This window comes from Verruconis gallopava, assembly GCF_000836295.1.
Source record: "Verruconis gallopava strain CBS 43764 unplaced genomic scaffold supercont1.8, whole genome shotgun sequence".
Classification (NCBI taxonomy): domain Eukaryota; kingdom Fungi; phylum Ascomycota; class Dothideomycetes; order Venturiales; family Sympoventuriaceae; genus Verruconis; species Verruconis gallopava.
In genome coordinates this window covers 652,577-678,963 of record NW_015622144.1, presented here as the reverse complement: position 1 = coordinate 678,963, position 26,387 = coordinate 652,577, and the positions used below count along the sequence as shown (strand labels likewise).

The 26,387-nt window shown below is 50.1% G+C and overlaps 9 protein-coding genes across 12 annotated transcripts; 3 read left to right on the top strand and 6 right to left on the bottom strand.

The window, feature by feature from the left end:
- Nucleotides 1-1,903: 1,903 nt before the first annotated feature.
- Nucleotides 1,904-3,331, top strand: PV09_03234 (uncharacterized protein; the record flags this gene model as incomplete). The annotated part of the gene is made up of 3 exons (XM_016356407.1): nt 1,904-2,170; nt 2,220-2,632; nt 2,683-3,331. The coding sequence occupies 3 exons, from the start codon at nt 1,904-1,906 to the stop codon at nt 3,251-3,253; spliced, it is 1,251 nt and encodes a 416-aa protein (XP_016215930.1). The 3' UTR covers nt 3,254-3,331.
- Nucleotides 3,288-6,147, bottom strand: PV09_03233 (methylenetetrahydrofolate reductase). The gene is made up of 3 exons (XM_016356406.1): nt 5,987-6,147; nt 5,004-5,930; nt 3,288-4,937 (listed from the first exon to the last, which is right to left on the bottom strand). The coding sequence occupies exons 2-3, from the start codon at nt 5,831-5,833 to the stop codon at nt 3,854-3,856; spliced, it is 1,914 nt and encodes a 637-aa protein (XP_016215929.1). The 5' UTR covers nt 5,834-5,930; nt 5,987-6,147; the 3' UTR covers nt 3,288-3,853.
- A 4,333-nt stretch (nt 6,148-10,480) lies between these two features.
- On the bottom strand, nt 10,481-11,967 carry PV09_03232. Of its 2 annotated transcripts, XM_016356405.1 has the most exons (3): nt 11,434-11,967; nt 11,176-11,382; nt 10,481-11,121 (listed from the first exon to the last, which is right to left on the bottom strand). In XM_016356405.1, exons 1-3 carry the CDS (start codon nt 11,527-11,529, stop codon nt 10,831-10,833), a joined length of 594 nt encoding a protein of 197 aa, XP_016215928.1. In that variant the 5' UTR covers nt 11,530-11,967; the 3' UTR covers nt 10,481-10,830. The 2 variants fall into 2 exon arrangements, with proteins under 2 accessions (XP_016215928.1, XP_016215927.1); XM_016356404.1 differs by having other exon boundaries at nt 10,481-11,382.
- A 337-nt stretch (nt 11,968-12,304) lies between these two features.
- On the top strand, nt 12,305-12,897 carry PV09_03231 (uncharacterized protein). The gene has a single exon (XM_016356403.1). The coding sequence runs from the start codon at nt 12,346-12,348 to the stop codon at nt 12,661-12,663; it is 318 nt and encodes a 105-aa protein (XP_016215926.1). The 5' UTR covers nt 12,305-12,345; the 3' UTR covers nt 12,664-12,897.
- Nucleotides 12,898-14,712: 1,815 nt separating this feature from the next.
- PV09_03230 (uncharacterized protein) lies at nt 14,713-16,568 on the bottom strand. The gene is made up of 3 exons (XM_016356402.1): nt 15,674-16,568; nt 15,454-15,584; nt 14,713-15,406 (listed from the first exon to the last, which is right to left on the bottom strand). Exons 1-3 carry the CDS (start codon nt 16,330-16,332, stop codon nt 15,063-15,065), a joined length of 1,134 nt encoding a protein of 377 aa, XP_016215925.1. The 5' UTR covers nt 16,333-16,568; the 3' UTR covers nt 14,713-15,062.
- A 545-nt stretch (nt 16,569-17,113) lies between these two features.
- PV09_03229 (uncharacterized protein) lies at nt 17,114-18,386 on the bottom strand. The gene has a single exon (XM_016356401.1). It carries the CDS (start codon nt 18,339-18,341, stop codon nt 17,574-17,576), a length of 768 nt encoding a protein of 255 aa, XP_016215924.1. The 5' UTR covers nt 18,342-18,386; the 3' UTR covers nt 17,114-17,573.
- Nucleotides 18,387-20,397: 2,011 nt separating this feature from the next.
- On the bottom strand, nt 20,398-22,239 carry PV09_03228 (uncharacterized protein). The gene has a single exon (XM_016356400.1). It carries the CDS (start codon nt 22,215-22,217, stop codon nt 20,727-20,729), a length of 1,491 nt encoding a protein of 496 aa, XP_016215923.1. The 5' UTR covers nt 22,218-22,239; the 3' UTR covers nt 20,398-20,726.
- Nucleotides 22,240-22,439: 200 nt separating this feature from the next.
- PV09_03227 lies at nt 22,440-24,062 on the top strand. Of its 2 annotated transcripts, XM_016356399.1 has the most exons (2): nt 22,440-23,551; nt 23,621-24,062. In XM_016356399.1, the coding sequence occupies exons 1-2, from the start codon at nt 22,549-22,551 to the stop codon at nt 23,722-23,724; spliced, it is 1,107 nt and encodes a 368-aa protein (XP_016215922.1). In that variant the 5' UTR covers nt 22,440-22,548; the 3' UTR covers nt 23,725-24,062. The 2 variants fall into 2 exon arrangements, with proteins under 2 accessions (XP_016215922.1, XP_016215921.1); XM_016356398.1 differs by having other exon boundaries at nt 22,440-24,062.
- Nucleotides 23,892-25,978, bottom strand: PV09_03226. 2 transcript variants are annotated; one of them, XM_016356396.1, is made up of 3 exons: nt 25,836-25,978; nt 25,428-25,724; nt 23,892-25,375 (listed from the first exon to the last, which is right to left on the bottom strand). In XM_016356396.1, the coding sequence occupies exons 1-3, from the start codon at nt 25,861-25,863 to the stop codon at nt 24,219-24,221; spliced, it is 1,482 nt and encodes a 493-aa protein (XP_016215919.1). In that variant the 5' UTR covers nt 25,864-25,978; the 3' UTR covers nt 23,892-24,218. The 2 variants fall into 2 exon arrangements, with proteins under 2 accessions (XP_016215919.1, XP_016215920.1); XM_016356397.1 differs by having other exon boundaries at nt 25,428-25,978.
- Between the last annotated feature and the right edge of the window lie 409 nt (nt 25,979-26,387).

Sequence of the window (26,387 nt, the reverse complement as noted above, 5' to 3'; positions counted from 1 at the left end):
TAATCTTGCGAGGCAAAGGCTCTTTCGTCTGACCTATACGCATTGTATTTTTCCGCCTCACAATTTTTCAGCCTTGCGAGGAACGGCGATGGCCGTAGAAGCTCTATTCTAGGTGGCTGCTAACTGCTTCTTGACCTGGTTTGGATCTACTATGGGTGATCTGGTCTTTTTGACCTCCATCTTCGCAGTTTGGATTATGCTTCTCGTTATTTCAGCCTGTAGATTCACTGCTGATTCAATCCTGGCCAGAAAGGGGGATTTCCGTATGGAAGAAATGTCAAATTTTCAATCTCAAGCCATACTAGCGTGCAGGTCATGCACTGTTTTGCCATGACAACAGCTTTCGGGCCTCGATGGACTAACGACGTCGACACTTCAGAGGCTGCAAAGTCTTGCAGAGAAAGGTGACGGTTACTACCCAGTATATGTGTTATCCTTCTGCCTCTACTTGTCGCAGTTCTCATAGGCAATTACGATTCGATGCACTTTACGCTAAATTGCTGGCTTTCATTAATCGTCCATGAGGAAATGCGATTGCGTCACCTCGACAATGCCGGATCCCCACCAGTCGTGTTACACCATAACGCACCAGGCTTGCAAGAGCAGTCTTCAGGGGAAAAAAATATATGCGTGCGGTTCTTGACTATTTTCATCGACGCCACACCTATACCTCCGTTCATGGGCTGAGGATCGGCCCGAGATACACGATGAAGTTTTACAAGCCTCCAGCGGTTGGCTGATCTGCCTTCAAGTGTGAACCGCTTAGTATTCATTTCCCACGCAACGCTTTACCTGCTACAATGCGATACAACGAGCCTTTTGGCAGTAAACCCGATTCGTACATGTCACTCGCATGGGTAGGCTCCCTACATTTTTGTACCTCCGAATCCTAGCGGACGCTGTGTTCCACTGTGGTGAAAAACAAAAGTTTTGTGCGGATAATGCGCTTTTAGCTAATTCAGATTCCCCAACCGCGCTCCTCGAAAATGGGGTTCCGGAATTTTGCTTTTTCCATGTCTCAGCTTGGGTGAGACATCCTTCTCCATTCAAGTCGTTCGAAGAACCGGGGACAAACTCGCTTCACGACAGTCAAAACAGATATGGCCACAACCATACCCGACGATGTGGTTGACAGGTCGCCTGGAACAAGCATTGAGGACAAAAATGGGCCCTTAAAATGTGTTCGCTTGTGCTGAACGCGTTCGCACAAGAAGCAAAAATACTTCGCGTCAACCCTGGTTCCCGGACCATGATCGAAAGCGAACCCTTGTCTCGATGAGTTCACTCGACACACTTTCGAAATAACGGCTGCAAGGTGACCGCGATCGAACGCACCTCTGGCAAGCGGTTCGATCGCGACTCTGATACCGTGGACCTTAAAGCCAAGGATACCGCGGCTAACAAAACCGGGATGGAGAAGAGGCTGGAAACTTTCCCTCTGCCACTGGATCTGACATCAATCCGATAAGTCGAAGCTGCGTTATCGAGATTTGCCTTTTTTGCTGTATATCGAGCGCCACAGTCACATTCGTGTCTCCGCTATGAATTATCAAACCGTAATGCCGGTACCCATTCACTGCAGCTTTCTCACCCATGAGCAAAGCATGAAGAGCGTCAGGGTATCAATTCTGCAGCTGTGCCCATTCATAATGTCCATGTAAGAGCGTCGTGGGATCTCCTTGGCCCCTTTCTCTGCACTACGCTCATTCCCCTCTTGGTTAACCCGTTATCTGTTGTCTTTGCACCTATGCTTTCATATTTTCCCGTAGCCATTAGGTTCCTTGTCTTTCGGCACCCTTACAAACCATTGGCACCCACTACTCTATACAAGAACAACAGCTCCTGCTGCAACATGTTTGGAAGCCACTTCCTTGCCTTCTATAAACCGCTATACTAGTTTCCAATGGACGTCCTTCCCCATGAACGAAGGGAATGGCTCCCTGCTTACTCTCTGGTTCTTGGATCTATAACCACCATCTTGCTAGTCATTCGATTGTTATCGAGAGCTCTATGGAGAGGTGGTGGCCTCGGGCTCGATGACTTCTTTATCACGCTTGGATGGGCGGTGGCTGCTGCGAACACTGGGTTATCAGTGCATGCTGCTACTGAGCTAGGATATGACAGACACATATGGGACATCGATCCCGCTGATGCTCCAAATGCCATCAAGGTGAAAAATGTCTCTGTTATCCTTACAAAATATGCTAAAGAGTGATCAGTACGGCTTTGTCATAAGCATACTGTACGTTTGGTCCACGTCATTGACCAAATTATCAATCCTTCTATTCTACCGGAGGCTGGTCGCTGGGACGTACAGCAAAAGATATAGATATTCTATTTGGATAGCCCTCGCTGCTCTTGTGACTTATACGATTGTCATATTCGCCCTTATAATGACGACATGCTTCCCCCTCGATGCGGTATGGATGAAGGTAGTGCCCGCCTGGGTCAAAGGCCACGACTACCGCTGCGCTTCCAATCGAGCTGTCATCGCGACATCCTACGCCTCGGGGATATTGAGCGTAGTAACAGATTTTTACACGGTGCTGCTACCATGTTGGCTTTTTTTCAGTATCCAGATGGACAAGAAGAGGCGTATTGCGACCATGAGTGTCTTTTCGGTCGGATTCTTGTGCGTCATTGACGTACACCACTGTACTTTCCCGGGCTTACTCTTAGCAGGGTTGTCATCGCAGGAACCGTTCGAACGGTGTACTTGGTCAAGGCAGAAGGCCCCGACATTGACAAGACCTGGAACATATTCAACGTCATCATAGCAGGAACGACCGAAGGCGACTTCGGGATCATGTGTGCGTGCGCACCCTCCCTAAAGTCAGCGTTCAGCTACCACTTCGGAACGCACGGCTTGACTCAAAATACTGGCGTTAGCAATCCTTCGTCGAACAGCTGGTCCACAGATACTGGCAAACGAGCTGCCGTCCGGAATGGATATGTACGGCTGTCGGCAAAGCTGCGAAAAGGGGGCCCTGCTCCGCCGCCGCTGCCACAAGGGGAGGAACTTATTTTGCAAGAAAGACTCGATCAAAGTTACGGAAAGAAAAACTCAAAATCTGATATTGATCAATTTGGCTTTAGTCATGAGGCATGGGCGGCACGTTCGCCGACGAATTCAACATGTGATCTCGAAAGCGGAATTCATCGAAGCAGCATTGAATACGCTCCACGATCACCAATGACATTCAATGAGACGACAAGTTTACGACCACGGGCATCCCAACAAGATGTTTCATGAAACCTAATTTAGATCGATGAAACTTGAGATCAGTGTACAATAGTGATGAGCAATGTGCCGAAGATGATGAAGAATTGGAAGAGATATAAGCAGCAAGAAGCCGAGTAAAGGTTAAGGCTGTCTTGATTGAATACCAACTATTGATTTGGTAGTAACAAGCCACTGTTCCTACCTTCCCGACTCCTCCATCTACAACCGCAGGACAAACACACAACCCAAAAAAAGGCAAACCAAAATCCTCATATAAAAATCAAAGATGCCCGACACCGTTGAGGATGTCGTTGGGTATATGCATATATTACTTTTGCGTTTTTCCCACACCACTCTTATGCAGTTGATGTGACTGTAATGCCTTCGTTATATCATGAGTTTGTTCCGGCACCCGGTTGAAGCGGGCTGTTATTTAGTTCGTTAAGTGCTAAACGACTAGCAAAGGAAATTTATTCGCTCATGTCAAATGTTGAAATGCCAACCCTTTTCCAATACAATGTTGAAGTTATGGGCGGGTTAGACTGCGCCCAGACTGGAGAAACGCCATTGAAATGCTGTAAACATAGCCAATGCAAACGATAATGTGCTGAAATATATATGATGGGTATGTCAATCGGAAGTGGCGACTGCGGACGGCACGCGCGTTTCCCCATTAGCTGTGACCGATTTCTGTCCGTTCGTCGTCGGTTCGCCATTCACCTGACCATTTGTTCGTATAGGTAGGTCCTTCACCTCATGAACCTGTTTCTCAATGTCCGCAACTTGCAAGCCTTGGAAAATTTCGAATACCCCCTGGCTTCGATGGAAATCATTATCAACGACGTTGAGGAGGAACCAGGTATCCACCAAGTCCTCAATCAAGTACCTGCTAGGGCTGGAGTTCGGATGGCACTCTGCCCAATCCTGACCAAGGCGGAAGAACTCGTCCTTCCAAGCTAGGAACGAAATCGTCTCAACAATCGTTGGCTGAACGATTTCCTTGCCTGGGAAAACGCCCCAGGTCACAGCATTTGGTCCATCTCCTGGCGCATTGGTTTTTAGATCTCCCACTTTATTGACGGCATAGTATGTCATGTCTGGATTTCTCTCGATCCTTGTTATGACCTCAGCAATGAGCTCAGGGCAGACCAAAACCTCTAGATATGCTTTCTGGTACACAAAGCCGTTCTTTGGTCCCCAGCCGTGAATAAGATCCGAGCTTTTAACGCCATCTACAGCAGGCTGTGAGTTGATCGTTAATATTCCCCTTCGATTCAGGTCCACAAGATCGTTGCGTATGCAATTGGCTTCCGCAGTAATAGGAGCTTCGCTCCATGGCAGAGACTCCAACTTTCCAAGGACATAGTTTGCAAAGATATCTGCAATGTCCTTCACACTGCGAGGCTCACCCCATATCTTGCGATAGTGTTCGCTGCTACCCTTCAAACCAATGCCATATGCATCCAAGCTACCAAAAGCAGGAGAGCGCGCATCACCCCAACGCCCGTTGGGAAATTCGTCCCAGTCTTGTGTTCGTGACACATATGAGCGTGCCCGATTGCGCCAGAAGATTGGTCGCACGTTTTCTTCCTTGCGCTTGAGACCGAGCGATTGTCTCCAGGGGAGGGGCTTCTGCAAGGGTGATTCAACGTCTGGCAGAAGGTTGAGATCTTCTAGAACCATTCTTGTTGCTTTTTCGAGGTTCATAGTGTAACTATTGTGTAAGTGTCAGCCACAGCGCCACAAGACCAAGCGAATCCTGAGTCATAGAAATACTTACAAATGCAAGTTGTGAATCTCTCCTGATGCAAGGAGCTTCCTGCACATGTCGGCCACAAGTCTCCTGCCCAACTCACGTACTTCAGCATCGTCGTTCTTGATGGGCTCCATAGCCTCAAGCCAGCTGGGTGGAACATGGCAACGCATTGGGCCATTGGCTCGACGGATGAATGAAGCGTACGTGCTTATGGGCATGATTCCTGGGACGATCGGGACCTTGATTCCCTTCTTCCTGCATTTTTTCACCCATTCAAGAAACAAGTCGGCATCGTAGAACATCTGAGTCACTACGAACGTTGCGCCCTCATCAATCTTCTCCTTGAGATGGTCAACCAGCTCATCAACATTTTCGTTGTCGTCACAGCGCTCAGAGTAGCCGGCAACCCCAATGTCAAAATAGTCCCCATACTGCTGCCTGATGTACCGCACGAGATCCTTCGCATACCGGAACCCGCCGCTCGTCGCTTCCCACTTCTCTTTTTCTCTAGGCGGATCGCCTCTCAGTGCCAATATATTTGTACAACCTGCATCATGCGCCTGCTTGAGTGCTTCATCGATCTTACTTTTGGGCATATCGGTGCAGGTCAAATGCATACATGTCTCTAGCCCGATAGCTGTCTGCGCCGTTTTGACCATCTCGCACGTTAGGTGTGCAGACCTTCCTCCTGCCCCCCAAGTGATGTCGATGTAACAGGGTCCGTAGCTGTGCATGCGATCCATACGGTCATATAAGTTCTGAATGCCCTGCGCCGTCTTTGGAGGGAAAAATTCAAAAGAGAAAGACGTCTTGCCAGAGGACTCCGCCTCACGGAGATGCTGAGAGATGTGCATCGTGCTTGTTTGATGATCGGCGTATGCGCTTTATAATCGTAAATTCAGCGAGCGTATATGTCTCCAGATATCCGCGCGTCCTCTCGAAATTATTTCCCTAATTAGTTCTTAGTTAGTAGCCAAACTCGGATCAACACATGTTGAGAGACCTGCTCAAACTTTCTCTACCCAGTGTGTCAGCCCCTCCTCTTAAATCTTGTCCTTGTATGCTATCCGATGTATCGAATGCGAGCCCAACGATCGGCTAGGTCTCGCTGCATGGGCACTGGTCTTCAATTGTGCGTGTTTCTGCGTATAGAAGAAGTATGGCTCTGACGGTGAGAAATTGTATGAGAAATCGAACACTCAAGAATGATTGTTAGCTGCAGCATCACCGATATCGGCCACCACCGTAGGTCCCGACGTCCTGAGGCTCCGGTATAACCAGCAAATTCGTCGCGATTCAAGCTGATGAAATAGAAAGCTTTGGGATACCGCGGTGATTTTTCCTGAACAAAGGCCTCGTTTGCCTGTGTTGCTGGTCAAATGACTACAAGACAGCAATCCTTTCGTTTGAACGTCTGACCTGGCTATGTTGCTGAATCCTCAAAATGCGGATCCCATACTCAGCTGTTTGCTGCCACTATGTTGTTCTTTGAAACGGGAGCGACAGCTTGAACATGTCTATAGAATCCCGTATCATCCAACCAGTAGATTATCTTTGCTAGAGGCGAACAGCTCACAATCCTGCATGGAAACTGTGTTCATGTCTTTTCGCCCACCTGCCGTCCCCGCTCTCATTGAAACATTTACAATCCATGCACGCCACAAAAAGCAATGATAGCAAACCAGCCCGCTCTAGGGACAATCAATTATTCGCAAATACGGCAAACGACTAACCTTGAAAACTGCAGTCCATAGAATCATTTGGCTATACAAGTTTGCCGGAGAAACTCGAATGCTGGGCTCGTGGAGGAAGCCAACAATCATCTGAAGTTTTTCCTTTGGATATGAGCTACGTAAACGGGCTACAGGGTATGACGGCGCGAGTGTGGGATTGCAGTTTGAGAGAGCCTAAGTCTTTCGAGTACCGGCTGACTGAGGCATTATTTGCGTGATCGTCCCTTTTGTCCTGCCGAAGTCACCCCTACGTGACCACTCTTGGCCCTGCTGAACTTGCATAACAGGAATTCGACTCGAGATATGATTCTCTTATGCGTCAGCACCTGTTGCATTTGTATACGCGCTCTTCCGCGGCATCCTCGTGCTGGGGCCTGTTCGGCCAAGAGCAGCACTGCTTTGGATGTTTCACACTGTTGCCACAGTGCCCAGAGGATGTTGATCGTAGTGCGGCAGTGAGTCCTCGCAGATGGCTGATGGATCAGCTGAGAAAACTCGAAACCAGAGGCTCACTGCAAATGTTCGTCCTGTGTATTGCTGCACTTGCAGTCGCTCTCATTTGAGGGCGAGCTTGTCCAGGATAGGCTGAAATCTAGTCCAACAAACTGCAGAGGCTCTGGTGTTTGCTCATCAGTCGCTTTTTGGTACTAAGGAAGTGCTTGCAAACGAAATTTTGTTTTAATATCATCGTATATCTGTGGAGCCGTGAAAAGAAGGCAAGCTGTTCTGATTGTTCTCGTATCATGGCTTCATTGCTGTCAGCGACCAAGTTTATCACTTTCAAGCTTTTGACAATCGATATCGCTTCCAGATACTGCAAGCTCTAGTTTAGTCCAAGTTATTGGCGACTATATAAAAATTCGTAGGGTTCGATTCAGCTTGAATTCCTAAGAGTGGTCCGATCGATTGTTTCAGATCGGCTGTTTAACTCGTCAGCTTTAATACCAGGCTTCTTGTGCTCATGGGCTGGCTTTTCATGTTGAATATCTTTCTAGACTCCCAAACTTTCTGTCATTATTTCTATGCTCTCGCTAATTTGTATTAGCGACTGCTTAGCTTTGAAATGATTATAAAATGTTGATGCAGCGAGGACATCTTGAACAGGCTTCATGTCTTCTAACGGCATCTTCGTCATTTATAGTTCTCATAGGGCTATAGTTTTTAAATTTTTTCCTCTATTCATTAGACAGCATGGACCCAGTGCACGAGATATACAGTCCGAAAGTGGCCAAAAGAACCAAATTAATACATGGAGTCGTGAAAGTTCCGTGCTCTTCGTTCACCTTCGACCTCTGTCATGTTTATGGGTGAAATGGAGGACCAGCACATCACCAAATATGGTACAAACTTTGAATAAAGATCGCCAACGAAGCCAAATCGAGCTGGAGGCAATCCATGGGAAATGCGTGGTACCTTTTTTCTCTCCTTGACCTTTTGATCAAGGGTCTGACCTCTTGCACGTGATGAAGGGATATGCGATGGCGTCCAAATTTCAAAGGCTCCGTTTTACATACAAGCTTCCTTCGTTAACTCTGACCGTATAGATTGGATAGCAAAAAGGAGAATGACGTTTTAATCTGGCTTCTCCGTCGTGCGTATACAGCGATGCTCAGGTATCTCTCCACAACAGGCGTGCTTTGAAGCCTGGCTTGATTCCACCAAAAAGTGGGACACATTGAACTAGGCATAAGTTCGATGGCAATTTACCAAACCGTTGTGAACGGCCCAGTTGCAGGTGTCGGACTTCGAAACAACTCTCCCCGAGCATGGAGCTCACGGATGAACGGATCCAAGCAAGCGCGAGACTAGTAACTACACCTCCGAAACCGGCAACGCAGAAGAGCTTGTTAACCGAACCGTCCACTCTGAATCCTTGCAAGAGCTATTGCAAGTTACTTAAGCGGAGCCTTGCTGAGTCAAATGACGGGACGCCAGCGTCTGTTGTGCATTGCATGTTCTGAGGTTCTTCCAGCGGGGTTGGCGTACATGAATACGAGCGAGCAACGAGCAGAAGGCAGCAGCTCCCTTCTTTTGGATGTTGGGATGCAAGGTCTATCGCGATCCCATCAGAATAGAGCTTGCCCGTCTGATGGACGAAAACGGTGGTGTTATTCCAAGCCATTCCTAACGGTCTTGGTCCGCTGTGCTGCAACGTCAACGATTACGACTCCGTCCGGCTGAACGGCCAAGGGAGGACTGATCTCGTATGACTTCTGCTAACATTGCACTCCTCGATGGGCATCATTGCAGGAGCTAGAGTTACGGCGAGGGAATGTGATTGATCCGTGTTCTTTGCGTTCGGCACCCTGGACGGCGGGGTTAACGTTCGATTTTTTGATTTTTTTTGTTGCGATCGCAAGCCTTTCCCAAAACCGCGGGACTAGATTTTGCGAGAGATTTTTTTGCGGTTCAAAATTTGCTTCGGCGCTTGTTGAATAGCCCTTGGCGGTGATTGAGTGCTTTTTTGGCAATCCTGTTGACGCCCATGGCACGAAGGTACCTGTTACGAATTGCCATGACACCGAACCCGCATTGAGAGAATTACCTCGAGGCGCACGGAGCTTTCAGTCCCTCAACATGCTCTTTTTCTTACCTTGAAAATGATATCGCTTCAAAGATCGTTCCGTTCACATGTCTCTCGTTTCAGCTCTTCAGTGCCCGCAAATAGCTTCCATGCTAGCGTCGGTCAAGTTTTGTTCCAGCCGCCGAAGGACACGACTTTGATAGCCAACATGTCCTAATCAAGGCACTGCTTTGTGCCATGCAATGCACACTCGCTACCAGACTTTATCCTGATTCCTTCAATACGAGACAAGGAATTCAAGAGACTCTTGTACGGCAACGTTACCTGATTTGTTAGTCATCATTTTCCCTACATAGTTCAGTGAATATCGTTTTGCAGTCTGGAAGCGAAGGCTATCCTCTTAGTGTGCTGACCCTCATCCCACCTCCTTGACCACTCCTCCCACCTCATCGCAGTTCCCAGCAAAGCGGCTGTCCTATCAACGACCTTATTTTCCCAACAACAAACACCACTCTACACGCTTCGCACATTTCCTTGTTTGCGGGCCTTGAAAGTTGACATCCTGTGTCTCTCACCTTTAGCCCTTGCAGTGCAGGATGCGTCTCATATTGCGATTATGACAGAAATGTGAGGTAAAGGGAAAATTTTTTCATTATCGTGGTCGCTATCGACGATTGCGGCAGTATCACTGGCAGACCTTGCGTTTTTTCAAAGTCGTACTGTCTTGAAAATGTCAACAAAACCCTGCGTTTGCGCAAAAATGCTCCGAGAAATTGTTGGAAAGCTTCCCAGATGAGTCTGTTAAGCGAATGGACTTTCGTGTTTCTTTTCAGGTGTCCCAAATGTTCTGAGCAAAGATGGGCACGTTTGTCCGGCATGGATTTGCATAGCTTCGATCTCTTTTATTCGCTTGCATGCACAGAAGGCAGCATGGAAGGGGCTTGGAACATGAACGACTGCAACTGCGATTCAAGGCGCCCGTATTCATTCGTGGAATTCGCATAGAGTGGGGGTCTTCGATTTCCTTACATGCAAATGGACATGCAGTCAGGCTTTCTGCTCTTGAAACTATCCGTACTGGCTAATGCACGTTTAACATGAGGGCTGAGCCAGAGATTTAGGCTCCCTGTTGCCTGCTGCATGCAATATGTTGGCTTTTGCCAGCTCCTGTTTTGGGAAAAGGTTGATTCAAAAGTCGCGGGCTAAGATACGGGCGTAAAAGAAAATGTCGAAAAGTGTGATCATTTCAGATATTTGAGTTGATATTGCATTTGAGGCCGAGTAAAGCTCGGGATGAGCACCCAGAAGGTTGCTATGCTATCAATGATTCATTCTGTCAGGCGGAAGAAGGCGGGTTTGATTAGCCGTGAGGCGAGGCTACTAGCCACAATTGTCGAATATCGATCGAGCAATGCAACTTTCACCTATGATCCGTGTGCCATGGTCGCAATTGGGTCGTGAAATCGTCATCAGGATGGCTCGTCAACCCGCTGGTGGACGGCAGCATTAAAGTCAAATTATCCACCGAAGATCGCCGATCGTATGCTTTGAACGCTGGAAAAAAAAAGTTGGTACATGGCACATATACATTTCATCACAATTTATCCTCGCTCTCGGCCTTAAGCCTAAGCTCCCCATGCAGTATCGTCAGAAACTTGCGTAGTGTTTCTGCACTTCGACCGCCGCCCTCAACTTCTTCCTTCTGCGTGAGGATTTCGAGGGTCTTCTGCAGCTTCTCGTATGCGGCAGTAAGCTCTGAGTGGGACGTCTCAAGACTTTGGTATTTTACCGTAAGTTCGGCCAGCTTCTGCTCCAGATCGCGAGCATGCTTTTCTTTTCGCTCGCGGAAGGCACGTTGAGCAGCGCGGTTCTGGGCCCTTCTCCGCTTGACGTAAATTCTTAGCATTGATTGCTGCTTTTGTGACGGAAGGCCACTTACTCCGCTGGTCGCATGTGTTTTCTCGGCGGGTGGGTGGGGCAGGGGATGGGCGAGGGTTGAGCGCGGGCTGTACAACGGACCATCCTCAGGTGATCCAAAATCGCTCGGCGTCAGTGGTATCGGATAGTTGAAGCTCAGGTCATCAGGAATAGGGCTGAAGGCTGAATTGTAAAGCGGCGGGGGATAAAGATCTAACTCCGATATTGTCTGGGTCGGCTGGTTAGAATTGCCTGATAAAGCGAAAGGGCTGACACTTACGGGGGATGCGCTTATACTCGAACTCGAGGACATGTCGTATGTATCGTAGAGATGGCTGCTATGAGAGAAGGAATTTGATGGCGGCCAGAATTCCATACTGATATTCTCCCTTGCTATTTACGGGGAGGCTGGGTAAAGCTCGCACTTGTGCAGATGGATGTGGATGGACCGTGTACAGATTTACGTCTTGACGTGGATGAAGCTTGGGGTAGGATAAGGGTATAGGACTGAAACGTAGCGAAGAGGTTCTTGTCGTTGGAGATTGTTGTGATCACGAAGTCTCAAAGTTGACCGTTGATCGGGGACGGAGATAGCTGTCTTATACAGCTTGTCGAAGCCGAAAGAGCGGACGTGTGCGATATGCATGTGGACAGTGCAGAACTGAAGAACCTGACCACCACCATCGTGGCGGCGGTGCCGCTCCCTAGCTTGCTAATCTTGGGTGCTGGTGGTGACCAATCCAGGGTCATGGTGTATACCAGTGTTGTGAGCGGCTTCGGTGTCCGGGCTATTTGAAGTTTCCAAGGACTCGACACCAGAAAGAGTAATCGAGGAGATCCCCACCAAGGAAAGGCGCCTATGGCATTGCAGAGACAGCGTGGTTGATTGTCGATTCATCCGCCAACGGAGCGATCCCTCCGCTCGCTCTCTGCCGTCAACGCCCTGCAGCGGGCCAAGACACGTTTGGACTAGCAATTGCACCAGCTCCAGGTGGCGGCTTATGAAATGCATGCAAGATGAGTCAACTTGCGTTGAATTTGACCAGGACCGTTGACGATCTTTCTCGAAGCTTGGAAGCTATGCAAGAGAAGATAGTTACGAGTCTTTCACTGGCTTGTCTGCTCGTCCGTTTGATCCTTTGTTGACACCCCCACATAGCTTCTTCGCATTAGTACGAAGTACAGACAGGACATGAGATGCAGAACCCCTTGGACGCGTGAAAGCGTCAACTACTGGAAGACCCAACAGGACTGCACTTGGGTGACATCATTTTATGTTACTGCTACTTCAGTGCGCACTCATTCGGGCTTCGTAAAAGTCCGTCGCAGTCCGGTGAAAAGGCTGTGCTGTTCCTCCACGATGAGAAGCCATTGGTCGTTTAATAGCCTCCTGCGGAATTCAGCGGTCGCTACATCAATTGACAACTCCGCGGCACTTTCTACATTAACGCTCCTTGCAAGCATGTACTCAATATCAAGCCTTCATCAGGCCGCCAAGCTTTGGAGTTAGTCTTGCACTGCGCCATCGGGCACGTTTGGGCTGGCGCGTGGGCACCATGCCATTCAACTCACAACTTCCACCAATCTCTTTCTTACGCGACATTGCTATGCAAGCAAGCGTAAGGATTGGCAGCAGCGGTGCTAGCAAAACCCTTCCTGTAATATTGAACTGGAGTTCAAAACGAGCGTCTTATTTCAACCATGGTTTCATGGGCAGTCGTCTATATTGAAATGGGTTTCATTCATCGACTGGCAGTTCTATAACAGCACTCTTCCGTCGCCAGTTCAACATTCAGCCGCATTGAAGAATGCGCTCTGGCGGTTTAGCCAGGCTAGAGCCCAATAACAAGCTTGCTTTTTCCTGTCGATTTTTCACGAATCTCGCTCACCAATTCTGTCCTTGAGCTGGAGTACATCACAAAGGAATCATTGTAACATCAAAGAAGCTTACAAACTATGAACTTTGTTAAGATAAAGTGTAGTATTTGCTATCCACCCGTTTCAAAAGAGCTCTATTGCAAAACTTCGATCGCGGATCGTATTGCCGTTTGCGGTCTCAGATTGGCAGGTAGATTGGCGATCGGCATGGCATTTTGATTAATGTGCTTTATTGGCCTGCACAATGGCCAGCAATGAAGAATCCTTGATGGCTGAAATATTCCCCGTCCCTGCAAATACCCGCCTATCTCGATGGGATTCCTCAAGGGGACTCATGCTTGTTATCTCGTCTGTCAGGCAAACAAGCACAACGTGTCCCTCGTGCGCGTCTAGTCGGAGCCGAAGAAGCGGTGAACTTTTGAGATCTGTAGTCATATCCAGATCGAGATCCTCACAATTCTGCATTCTCCTAAGGATCCAACGCCTTTTGCTTCTCATGGTTGCACCGTTGGAGGAGCGGTAAGAGTACATCGCAACAGCAGACTATACACATCGGCTGCCAACGTTCGAGACTGCAGCGACAGCGAAGCCTACGAAGACCTTAAATATGAATGCATTGCAATCTCCAAGAGGCTGGGCATGCGGCTTCCAAAGCTTACTGACCGGCAGAAACGTTGTCCAATGCACATGCATGTCCCGGAAGTGTCCGCTGGCATCGAGCTAAAATTCGTCAACCCCTTCAAGACCAAATCCAGATGAATAATCAGCCTTATTTTTTTAAGCAAGTCGATGAATTAGTCATTTCTCTGTCCGCTGCAGCAGCAACCGATCAACAATCCATGGGGGTCTCGGCCGGAACATGGCGTTAAGACAATATGAAACGAGAATCATGGAGCAAGAACCACCTTCTCCGCGTCGAGTGGCAAAACGTTACTCGGATTAAAGAGGTGCGATTTCCACTACTTGATTTTTACAATTTCATTCATCTTTGGCCATTCTGTCTCCAAAGCGATACATTCCGAATGCACGCCGTATAGCACTCACATACGTCCCCTCCGATGACGTCCTCAGCAGATATGATCACATCCAGATTCCCAACTCCAGTCTTTGGCATTGAGCCCCTCGGTACCCGATTGGCCCGTATAGTATTTCTCAATATGTGTTCTGTTTGGTATATCCTATCCCCGATGTCCGAACAGATACGATGCATTGTACGATATCGGATCCGAGATATCATCCCCAGCACTTCCGCTTCTTCATTCCATGTCACTTGTTGGACAAGCCCCGGACAGCTGTGTGCCCGCAACGCACCCAAGTCTCTGATGCGCAGGACAAGGCTTGTTTTCTTCGCGTGACATAGCGCGCTAAGTTATCTTGCAACGAAGCTTATGTAAACAGGCGCTTTCAAGCGAGGCCCCCCACGGAACTATATCTGGATCTATACCTCTATATACCCCCAATGACGCATTTTTAGCCCTGTCAAGTTATTCAAGTTTGAATAAGTCCATGCCCAACTCGATCTGGCCTAGTCGTTTACATTGATCAACGCTAGCTCCAGTGGGGGTCTCCCTTTGATGAACGCACTTACGTTCCTCATAACACGAAAATATCCAATTCAGCACTGACAATTCGATCACTTCCATGTATAAGATAACATAAAGACCCATGAACTCCTCACTGACTTCAAAATTGCACGGCTTCTCGAAAGCTGCCGTCTACTGTCCATTAGAGACTAAATAAGTGCATATGCTCGAACCTCTTTTCAGAGTGTGCATTGATCTCCTGGTTTGCGGCGCCCATACCAATCTGTATGTTGGATGCGTAATTGCTGTGCATAAAACTTTGCATAAGACTGAATGATATTCCAAACACCCAATCGCATATATACAGCTATCGCATACACGCGTATATGATGATAGTTTTGAGGCAATAGTTGCTGAATCAGCAAGATGAATTGATTGTTCATCGCCGTCATATTGATGCTTCAGCACATATTCCATGCGAATTAGTCGTCGTTTTGACGCGGCATACTCAGTACAAACCTTCGACAAGGGCCTTGACCTTGTCGTAAAGTATGCCGGAAGTTTGCCCACCCGTTGCCCTCTCGACAATAATGGAAACCTGGTCTCGACCGACACCCTTCTCAGTCAATGTTGTTTTCAGGCCGAGATCATGTACCAGTTTGAGAATCATGTTCCCCACCATTTCCGCATCTAGGCGATCGTTACCTGTTCGTGAGCCACCAATAAATGGGACTATCCTACTTATTGCCGCCGCCGAAGCCGGGTCTTCTGCCTTTAATTTGACGACATGGCCAAGTGTAAGGCAGCTTGTGACACCGTGTGGAATCTGATAGGGTGAACCCAAGGCGTAGCCTAATTAGCGTTAGTATTTGAACATTTGTAGCTCAGCTGATACAAACCTAAGGTGTGCGATAGGCCAAGTCCGCCCTTGAGATTAAGACCAAGAAAACCCAGTGATGCAAATGCGGCGAGTTGCAAGTTCGTTATGACATTGAGATCCGTGGGATCTTTCTTATACCGTGGCATGTAACTGCCTGAGAGATTAGATCATCTTCACGCATATTGAAATCTCGATATGCTCGCCCGCTGTTGAGCCAGACAGCATGAGAAAAAACCTACACAAATAGATTGCTAACAGCCTGCAAGTTCATCATGTGAGAGAGTTCTGTAGCAGTCGGATGGTACATGCTTTCAACAGCATGATCCATGGCCCTCATTCCGGTTGATAGCCAAAGGTAGGGTGGTGTTTTAAGGGCAAAAGTGGCATCATAGATTATAACGTGAGGAGCGAGCTCTGGATCTCCCACCCCTGTCTTCACGCCTTTCTCATTTGTATATCCGCCAAATGATGTGCACTCGGCGGCACTGAGCGTCGTCGGTATTGTAATGTGGTAAAATGGCTTCCGCCCTTTTTCCTTGTTCCTGTATGAGATAACTTTCGCGCTGTCGATTGGCGATCCGCCTCCAATGGAAATGATGGTATCTATGGAACCATCGTTTTGTGCAAGATCGGCAGCTTGGTCTAGATCCGCTACAGGTGCGTGTTGCCCGATTCTTGAGAAGGTCGCGGCGTGGTGGTCTCCAAGAAGCTTTTCAACGTCGGAGATGAGGGACGTTTTCGAAGCCAACGAACTTCCAGTTATGATCAAGGCTTTGGATGTCTCCGAAGGTAGGCATGATCTCAAATACTTGGCAACACTATTGGGCCCATAGTAAAGAGCTTTTAAGTGTGTTGGCTTCCAGAGGCCACTCAACGGCTGGACTGTTGCTTCAGTCATGATGTACCAAGGTGATCGAAATTTGACGTTGCCACAGCTAAGTCAGTTCGACTTCTTTCTCGTTCACCCTTTTCTACGGTCCGAGGTAAAGCAGCGAGAGGCGGACTTTGATGTTTTGTTCTCAATCGAGACCACTAATAGGGCGTGTTTCCGGCAGCTGACGATGTTAAGTTTGCGAAATCCAGGACACTCAAAATTATGGACTAAGGTTTAGAAATAATGGTGGCATATTGACGTTCAAGTATCTGACTTGCTTCGCAGCCTCTATTGACGCAATGAACTGATTAGCAATGCGGGGTATGCACTAAAGATACTGTTCCGTAAATTCCGCGACCACACCCAGCTAGGGAATAACAATCTTAATTCGATCTCATGGCTTGGAATGTTCGCTGGATATATTTGATAATGAGTATGCTTTATCTTGAGAACTTGCAGCCTCGTCTTCTACTGTTTAGCCTGTCGGCTTCAGCCATGGCCAATCTGCTTTCTATGTAGTGTTACGAAGCATCTTTGAGATGAGAACACCAAATGGAGTGTTGATGTCGCAGACGAGACTTTGACTAAAGCAAGAAAACCAATTAAGAAAGAAAGATGCAAATCCTGTGGCAGGAGGTATACATTCTATGCATTCTCTGATTGGCCCTTTTCAGCAATGCACCGGACTTATCCTTGCGTTGGAGCTGCATCTGATATTACAGCGATAGAACAACTATTCAATATTGAATTAAACACAACCAATCCCACCCTAAAATAACCTCGTGGCTATTCCGGGTCTATTTGAGCCAATTTCGTCATACAATCCGCACAAGTTGACGTATTCGGACCTGTGATAGCTCTTATCATATAATACCAGACAAGAAAGTTAAGCGCAACGATACTCGAATTTCTCGACATCTCTAGTCAATTGCTAAAAGCTATGTAAGGTGACTTTCATATCCTGACCTTCTGCATGTTCAACATAGTTGGAAAGGCCACTCCAGCTGGGGCCAATCACACAGAATTCTGTGAGTTCGGCCACGCGCGTGCTCGATGAAAGGTCACAAGCTAGTCAAAGTCCTGAGAAGATGGTTAATTTTTTTTCGCGATCCCCCTGCATGTAAATGACTAGACCGTAGGTGAGCTTGCCAAGATAATGGCCTCTAGCCTTCGTATGTAGACTTCCAATGCCTCCAGCACGCTGCAAATCAGAATATCATTTTTTCACTCAGGAAGCGTCGGTGGAAACAGAACGCCGACACTTTCTAAGCTCTTCCAATCTCTCCAATGACCTTCCTCAAGTTCTCTAGATCATGAGCAAACCGTCCCAAGAATAACCCATCGACTGCTTCCGCGATTCTTTCGAAGGTGCCAGGTCCTGCGGAGCCACCGTAGAGGATTCGAGTGGTCCCTTTGCGGTTCTTGGTCATTTCTCTTAAGCCCTTTGCGACGTTGATGACGTGGTCCGGATCAGCTGGTTGAGACGCCCCGATAGCCCAGACCGGCTCATAAGCCAAGAGAATTTCAGCTTCATCAGGCACAGCCGACAGAGCAGACGCCACCTGCGGTTTGCACTCTGAGATCGCAATGCCTACCGCTTCGGATGCAACCTTACTGAACGTCTTTTCGCCTATGCAGATGAGCGGAATCATGCTGTGTCGGATAGCGGCTGCCGCCTTTTTTGCGACATGCTCGTCGGTCTCTCCAAAGATCCGTCGCCTTTCCGCGTGACCGATCTCGACGATCTTGACGCCAGCTTGCTGTAGAGTAACGGGAGAGATCTCTCCTGTGAACGCACCAGTGGCCTCCCAAAATACGTCCTGAGCGCCCAGCATCACATCCGTGCCTTTCAGCGTGTCATGGGCCGCAGCCAACGACACAAAGTCCGGAATGACGAATAAATCAACCCCATGCTCTTTTGCCTCGCGATCTAGGTCTGCGACGCCCTTGACGTATTGCGATGTTCGAGGCAAGTCAAAATACATCTTCAGACTGGTCCCAACAATCCGTCGTGGGCGATCGCGTGCGGCCATTTTTCGTTATTCGATCCCAATGAAAAAAAAAACGATAATCTATGCAGAAGAAGAAAAAGCCCATGAAAAGTTCAGACGAGCACTGGGCGTGCAGCTTAGGGAACTCGGCTGACCCAAAGAGGCAATCCGCAAACTCCGTTACTGGTAATTAGCTCCAACACAGATGGGCTTTAGAGCTTGCAACAACGCAGTTGAGATATCGTCAAATATCGGAATCTTACGGGGGGTCATCGCTGGGTTCGATTTTTATATGCACTGAGATATAGTTCTATGCGTTCACACTAAGTGACTGCCAGCCAATCTCGCGTCATCTAACTCTCGAACTGCTTCAACACACATTCCATTTCGCAACGCTCGAGAGATATATCCAGTTCGATGCAGCCAGAGTTGGGAAGACGCGGAAGCGCTACGATAGAGCCCAAGTTTCTGCTATAAGACCGACGAACGCAGTCCGACAGCCCTAAGCCAAGAGAATCGAAGTCAATCTTACCACAAACCAAACCAACTGATCCTCAGCTGTTGCAAGTTAGATCGCCGTCTTCGGGAGAGAAATCGAGTCTTATATTTTCTGGAGCCGTGTTCAGTTCCTCGATATGATGGCGTATAAAGGCGATGCGTTTCTTGACGAACGAACAATCCATAGCGCCAATCGCAGTACAGATGGCTTCGAGGACGAATGATAACACGTCTGGAACCACGGTCATATCTTCGTTCTCAGTCAAGTCCAGATTCTCGGACCAGCTTGTGTAATTGCCCGTCACGCAGTTTGCGATGAAGTTATCTGAGAGCCGGAGCGCGCCCTGCACGTTCTTTACAGTAGTACCAGCAATCCCGCGAGGACGTGTTTCTTGACCCATACGAGCCTAGTGTTCGCAAATGAAGAATGGCAGCAATCAGGAGCGGGAGCGCGCACCGAAATGGCGAATCTCGATTCTCGCCCATTCCACGAATTCGTTGGAGGCCGTCCGTCTTGAATTTAAACACTCGCACAATTGACGAAGGTTGGGAACGATCCGTTTTGCTTGGAGTCATACTTTCTGTGTCTCCCTGCTCACTATCGGTCGACATGAAGCTCTACTCTGGAAAATCTTCTTTTGTCATGACCTCCGGATCTACCATTGGGTGGAAGCTCTTGACTGCCAAAGGATGGAATCGCTCGTGCCATGGTTCAATTTCTTACCCAAATACAATACCTTTAATATGGCCCCAAAGCGAGATAGCATGTACATCGTGCCTCGGCCGTCTATGTAAACATGATGCCCCCACATCGCGATGATCAAGCCGCCTTTCGAGGAAATTGGCTTGAACCGCAAAACGCCAATGACTCTTTCTCCAAAGGAATCTTTGGTAGCCAATGCATATCTTCGTCACGAAGCGCACTCGTTGGAAAAGTATGATCTTTTAGGTCAGAGTATGACCTGTTGTGATACATCACATTGAACAGCCCGCTGTTGACGACGTCGAAAGCCGATTCAACATTAAGGTCGTATGAGAGTGCATGCCAAGTTCGCTTCGCTACCCTTCGTTTTAATATTCTACCAGCCAGGAAGGGCTATCGACTAATCAACGCATTTAAGCTCAGTCGCAAGCATTGTTCAACCTTTTCGCGAGCCTCCGAGCCGATGGCAAAAGCAAAGGAGGTATCGGATATATGACGATTCAACTGTTTGATCTAGTACTGAAAGGCTGATTGCCGTCATGTTTATCGGCGGATAGGAGCAGTGCACTTGCATAGGTACGCTTTCTAAATTTCAATCTGCATCCCAACGTGGTGCTTATAAGTGCTCCGGCCCGTGAACTAAAGAGTGCCATGGCCGGAAATCTGGCGGGATCGATGACTGTACCAAATTTTGCGCACATCTACCAATTTCGGAATTTGATAACCGAAGCCATACAATCCTTCATGACCTATTATTAAACTGCTAGATCAGTAGTGTCATCTAGCCTAGAAGAACGCGTATACGACCCAGAACCGTTCATGAACAATTTGAAAACCAGGGTTTGCATGGGCAAAGAGAAATAGAAAAGACAATACGAGTGCCCGAGAAAATGACGTTTAAGAGGCAACTTCGAAGATTGCTAAGTTTGTAGTAATTGCGTAGGGTCACGATTAGCCGCCGGGATGCATGACAGAAGCTATAAAAGCGTTTCGTCACTTGTACTCCTTGACTGAAAATCGATTGTTTCGCGATTTTTCTCAAGCAAATGAAAAGGTGGATTTATGTTTGACCTGGGTATATAACGCCAAATAAATGCACCAAACAAGTCCGATTTACCAGCGCTAGATCGCGAGCACCTCGAGCTGGGAGGACCAAGCAAATTGTGTATACCAGCTTGGACCAAAAAATTGTCTGTCACCAACAAATGCAGTCGGCATGAGATGCCTTATGCACGAGCCCGCTTTGGCGTCCCGGCTCTGAGCACGTCCGCACCGCTCTTGCCCATCTCAGCCATTGCCTCTTCGATCGTTCTCTTCTTGGTCTGAACAGCCTCGTGGCGCTTCAAGATCTCGGCCTCAAAGCCTTTTGCCAGCTCGCGACGCTTCTTTCTAGCATCTCTCATCTTGTTCAAGATGCTGCCGAACCGCTCCAGGAACCAGTCCCCTGCCTCCTCCCACTCTTCCAGCGAGAGAGACGACATGAACGCCTGTTTGGCCTCATCTGGCATAACCCGTGCAAGGTCAAGACGCTCGGCCACAGATTTAGAGGCGTCCTCCGCAGCGAACACGGATGGCGGTTGTGCTGGGTCTTCGTCGAAGGGCTGCTCCAGCAGCTTCTGATACGGCATTTTGGCTAGTTCAGCCGGGTCGTAATCTAAGGCAAATTCATGTCCGCCGCCTTGTTCCTGTTGGAATTGCTGGCCGTGCACCGCAGTAACCTCGGTGGGGGCCTTCGAGGAGTCACCTGTATTCGATCGCGCCTTGGCGCCAGTAGGCTGCCTTCTGGTCGGGGAACGATCATACAGAGCTCGGGAATCAGGCCGCTGATAGACATTTTGGGCGGGCGGAGGCATTTTGGTAGCTGGCGGGGTTGATATCCTATGTGGAAGCAGCTGCTGGCGCGCGGGAATCTCCATGCGGTGTGCTGCGCGTCCCTCGCCAGTGTCGAGGCGGCGAGGCTGGCTCTCTTGATGGCCGGTGAGATTTGGAGAGTGTCCATTCTGAAGGATCGATAGTTGATACGGCACTGTTCTCTGTACGGGAAGCTCCGGGCGCGCGAAGCTTACTGGTACATGGCCCGCATTTGCTGGTTTGGAATCTGGTTGATCGAATTCGTACTGGACATGGTCGAGTTCTTCCTCTTCCGGTCGACCCGAAGTCGTGGGCGGGTACGAGTCCCCAGGTTGCGGCTGATTGAAAAGATCGAGGTCAGATCGGCCTCGCCTAGAGAGAGAATTATAATAGTCCATGATCCTCTGCGCCGACGACCGATCCGGCCCTTGATCATTATCCTCCGCATCTTCGCTCTCCGAGGCTTCATCAGATGGACTTGAGTTTGCTTCTTCCTCTACAGACTGCTGATCATGGGCCGCAGGGTGCTCCGCAGGCCTTCCAAACGCGTCGAGGTGACTGTCGTCAACCTGTACTTGGCTCTTCACGCTTGTCACAGACGAGCCGTCGTAATCGGTTCCCGCAAAGACGTCTCGCGGAACTGGCTGTCCTGCCTTGGGTAAGCTTCTTCGGTCGTCAGCATGACGCTGCTGCCCCGTATTGGGAGCATTGGTCCTTTCAAAGCGTATCTTGATCCCGCGTGCCTCAACACGCTTCGCCCGTTCTGGATCGACCTGATGTTGCTGGGGCCCAGTGTGGCCTGACGCGCGGCTAGTCTGGTCGTTGACCCATTTGCTCAAATTGTTATTCAGTCTGTCCATGCTCATGAAGCCTCGGCGTCGTTGTCCACGCAAGGTTGTCGGACCGTCTTCGTACGTGTTTCCGGTTCAGCTTGGACGCCTTTTGGCTGACGCGCAATCAGGTGACTTGATTCACTCTCTCCGCCACGCCGATATCGGAAGTGCTCTTGGCTCCCTTATCGATAAGGCACGATCGTTTCCGATTCATCCAATCGTGCAACGCCAACCCTTGATGATCTCAGCTCGAGCGTGCCTCATCTCCCGATGATAGAGTAATCTTGCGGCTCAGTACGTCGGTGAGGTACGAGATGCGCAATTGCCAATTGCTATCCTCTACTTTTCAGAGTCGAAAGTGACCATGGGCGTGACGTATCACAACCTGTACGGTGGTCCTACTAAAGCACCAAGTTCGGCAACGAGCTCGTCCTTCGCTGTCGCCGATGCTGCTCACGGTCCCCGCAGCCATGAGACCACAGGTCCATGCCATCTGTACAGTCTTCCCAACGAACTCATCCTTCACGTGCTGTCTCAATTCAGCACATCCCAGCTTCTCCCTCTAGCGGGGGTATCGCACCGCATGCACGCGCTCGTCGCGCGGCTGTTCCACGCCCGGCTCTTGCAAGCGACGCGGTTCCCCCAAGGCGGCCTGATTCTTGAATGCTACCCGCCAAGCCAGAAGCTGACGGCGCCGGCGCTGGACTGCGCGTACACAGGAACGCCGGGCATCGAGGGCTGCCTTGACGACGATGCCGCCAGCGCCGTTGGCAAGCTCGCCGCCCTGCGCGACGTCTACTCGCGCTTCCGCCCGCGAAGGAGAGAGTCGCGCCGCTTTGGCACAACCGTGCCGGGTGACATCCCCGGCTCGAGGACGCACGCGGCGAGCGCGAACCTGGGCGCGGAGTCGGCGCACGCGCGGCGCCAGGCGCAGCGCGAAGAAGACAAGGTGAAGCAGATCCTGAGCCTCGAAGGCCACGAACGGTTCATCCAGCTGGAGGGCAACCTGCACCTGGTCAGGCGGCTGGGCTTCGTCCAGAACCTCGTGGCCGTGCACGAGGGCTACGTGCGCATCTGGCGGGACTGGCTGGGCCAGCGGGCGACGGCCGACGCCATTGCCCAGCTGGGCGAGGGCGACGTCGTCGAACTCCCGGAATTGGACGGCTCATCCTGTTGCGCGGGCCCGGTGTCGGTCGACGGTACCTCGAGCGAGGACTTGCGCGAGCACGAGGGCATCCTGTGGCTGGAGAGGACAAAGAACGTCGGCCTGCGCGTCAAGGTCCAGGAGAAGAAGTGGCGGAGGCACATGCCCATCCTCGTGCATGCCGACGACGAGGTTGCGGTCTCGTACGAGGTTGTCTACGAAGGTACGTCTCTCCTCCCTCCACCCCCGGGCCGCCGACCGCGTTCGCTGAGATCCTGCTCCCCGGTAATAGAACTCTTCGTTCGCACGGCTCATCTCGTCTTGACGCTGGAGAGAAGCGCACAGCAAGAAGACATGAACTCCGGCAAGGTCGTCGTCTTTGGCTCCTTTCGATGAGCGACGGATCGTTGCCTGTTTCACGAATGATGTGCTAAAAGGGCAAAGACTCTGTACATGCAGAAATGGTTTCACCGTGCAGCTCAAGCTTGTGATTTTCTTTTTTTTAAAGGCGCATTTTGGGTATGTTGAAAGGGCAGCATGGGCTCAATATAGAAACTTCTCTCAGATTGTAATGTCGCATTTCACTTCAGTTTTTTTTTTATTATGCTATTTGTTCTTTGATTTATAATTTTTAAATTTTTCTTTTTTTTTTCAAATATGCTTTATTCTCCGCAATGTAGCAATGTGATTTAAAATACATCACGTAGGACGGCACATTGTGTCTGGCAACACGTCAAAAGGTGACTATGGAACGGCGTAGCAAGTCAAGGACTTTCATAATCAGTCGTGTCATTCATCATCGTTACATCATTGTCTCTTCTGTCAAAAACAAGCAGACGGCAATGTTTGAAGAAAGCCCGCAATCGGCGTTTGTTCGTTACCCGTCATCATTAGGCGCGAGTCGTATCGGCACGAGTCGCACTGGTCCCCGTCGGTTGAGGACTCGTGGTTGCCGGCGTGCCCGTTTGCGTGACGTTGCCGGAGTCGATCGCGCGCGGGTCCCAGATGGGAAGGCCATCAGCAGGCTGAGACTCTTCTCCTGGGCGACCGCGTCCGTACTGGGCGAGGTTTCCGTTTATGCCAACGAGGGCCCAGGCGAAGACGGCGACCTCGCGGATGCTGTTCATGAAGTCTTGCGGGCTCGGGCCGCTCGGCGCCGGCATGGGCTGCACTTGTTGAGGGTGCATGCCATGATACCATCCCGCAAGTGCAGGACGAGGCTGTTCTGGGATGAAGACGGGCTCTGGCGCCCACGGTGCCGCGAAGATGCCGCGGGGATACTGGGCCGGCTGCGGTGCAGTCGCCACGGCGCGGCCCGTTTGCATCTGCTCGGGAAGGACGCCAGGCATGAGCGGGCGTGCGCGGCGAAGAATGACTACTAGGCCGTCGGAAGTGCATGATACGACAGCTTCAAGTTCTATCGGCTCGTTCCGATCGACGGGTGGTGAAGTCGGCGTTCTCTCCTGGCTGGATCCTGCGCCAGATGGCTGACTTGGTCCAGCTGAGCTCTCTGCCAACCCAGCCATGGTCCTGTCGCCGGCGGGCGCACTGGAACTTGAAGCGGAGCTGCCCCCCGCTGGCTGTGGAGCGGCCTCACTGAGACTGCCGCCACCGTCCTCATCCTCCGTCTCCGTCACATCCGTCATCTCCGCGTCCGTCTCGTTCTCAGACTCGCTCGAGGGTGGGACGTCGTCCTGGCGTGGGTCACGGAACCAGAAGCGCAAGTAAGCAATCGAATCATTACCTTTGGCGGTTTCAAGGCACTTGACGGCATCTTCGAGGCAGTTTTCTGCGATACAGTAGTAGAAGCTGCGGCCTTTCATGTCTTCTCCAGAGATGCCGATCACCTGCTCGATGCCGCTGGTGGCGTACATGATGGTGAGAGTGCGCGTAAAGCGGTTGAGAAACAGGGCAGCTCGTGGCTCGTGGGTCTCTTGCTCGACGTCTCGCTGGAACTTGGTCGACAAGTGGGAAAGCATGTGGTAGCGTGGATCCTTGGGCGAAGAAGCAAACAGACGACGCACAATGGGAGCCTCAGCAGCGCGCTCTACGGGGGAGAATTGTAAGTATCGGCCTGTGCTTTCGCGTTCACGACTCACTTTGGCTGGCTACACCTGGACGGTATACGCTGGTGCACACGACCATGACGTTGTACACGCAGGTGAAGCAGCACTCGCAGTTGATCCAGCGGCCATCGCGATGCGCCAGCAAGCAGTAGGCCAGAACGGCAGCCTTGTCGAGCTGGACGCCCTTGGAATGCAGATTCTTGGCGTCTTCGAGATCCGTCGGATGGAAAAAATCCCAGCAGGGTTTATTGACGACCTCGTCTGGGGTATGGCCAAGGATATCGACGATCGAATCGGACGAGTACAAGATCCTGGCCTCGGGCGACAGATCTGCGCACACTTAGAATCTACAGTGGAACGAGGAGGAATGGAAAGTGATTTTTGAGTCAAGCAGGCAAGAGAGAAGCCATCAAGATGGCAATCGAACGTTCGCAACCATACCGTGGATGGTGATGAAGGTAGTCTCCATTGTGACAACGCAGCTTCGAGAAAGTCGATTGGACGATACCAGGCATACAAACGAAGAACTAGACCAGATCAACGCAAGCACGATGAGGGACAAAAAAAAAAAGGCAACCACGCCGTACGGAGACCTAAAAGCCTCTTCTGGGAACAGACCGTGGAAGTGAAAAGGGACGTTGGCTATGTGAGAAGGGTCGTGAACGAGGGATCAAGACGGCGTGCGCAGGACGAGGCATGTATCTTTTATACGGCACAAGAATGGGTGCAGCAACTTGGCGGCGTGGTGGCGTCAAGCATGGATGTCGACGAGTGGAGCGCGGCTGCAGAGCGAGAGCATGCGAACGGCCCATCCCTCTAACGTGTGTCCCACAGGTTCTGGTGTAGAGCTGCGACGATCCGGAGCAGCACCAGAGCCCAGATGGCAGCAGATGCGCGGGAAGGACTCGAACGGAGGCAACCGTACCGTCAGCAGAACATGCAGCACATGCAGCGTCGGAGGCAGAGAAGGGTGATGACTGGAGCATGGGGAGC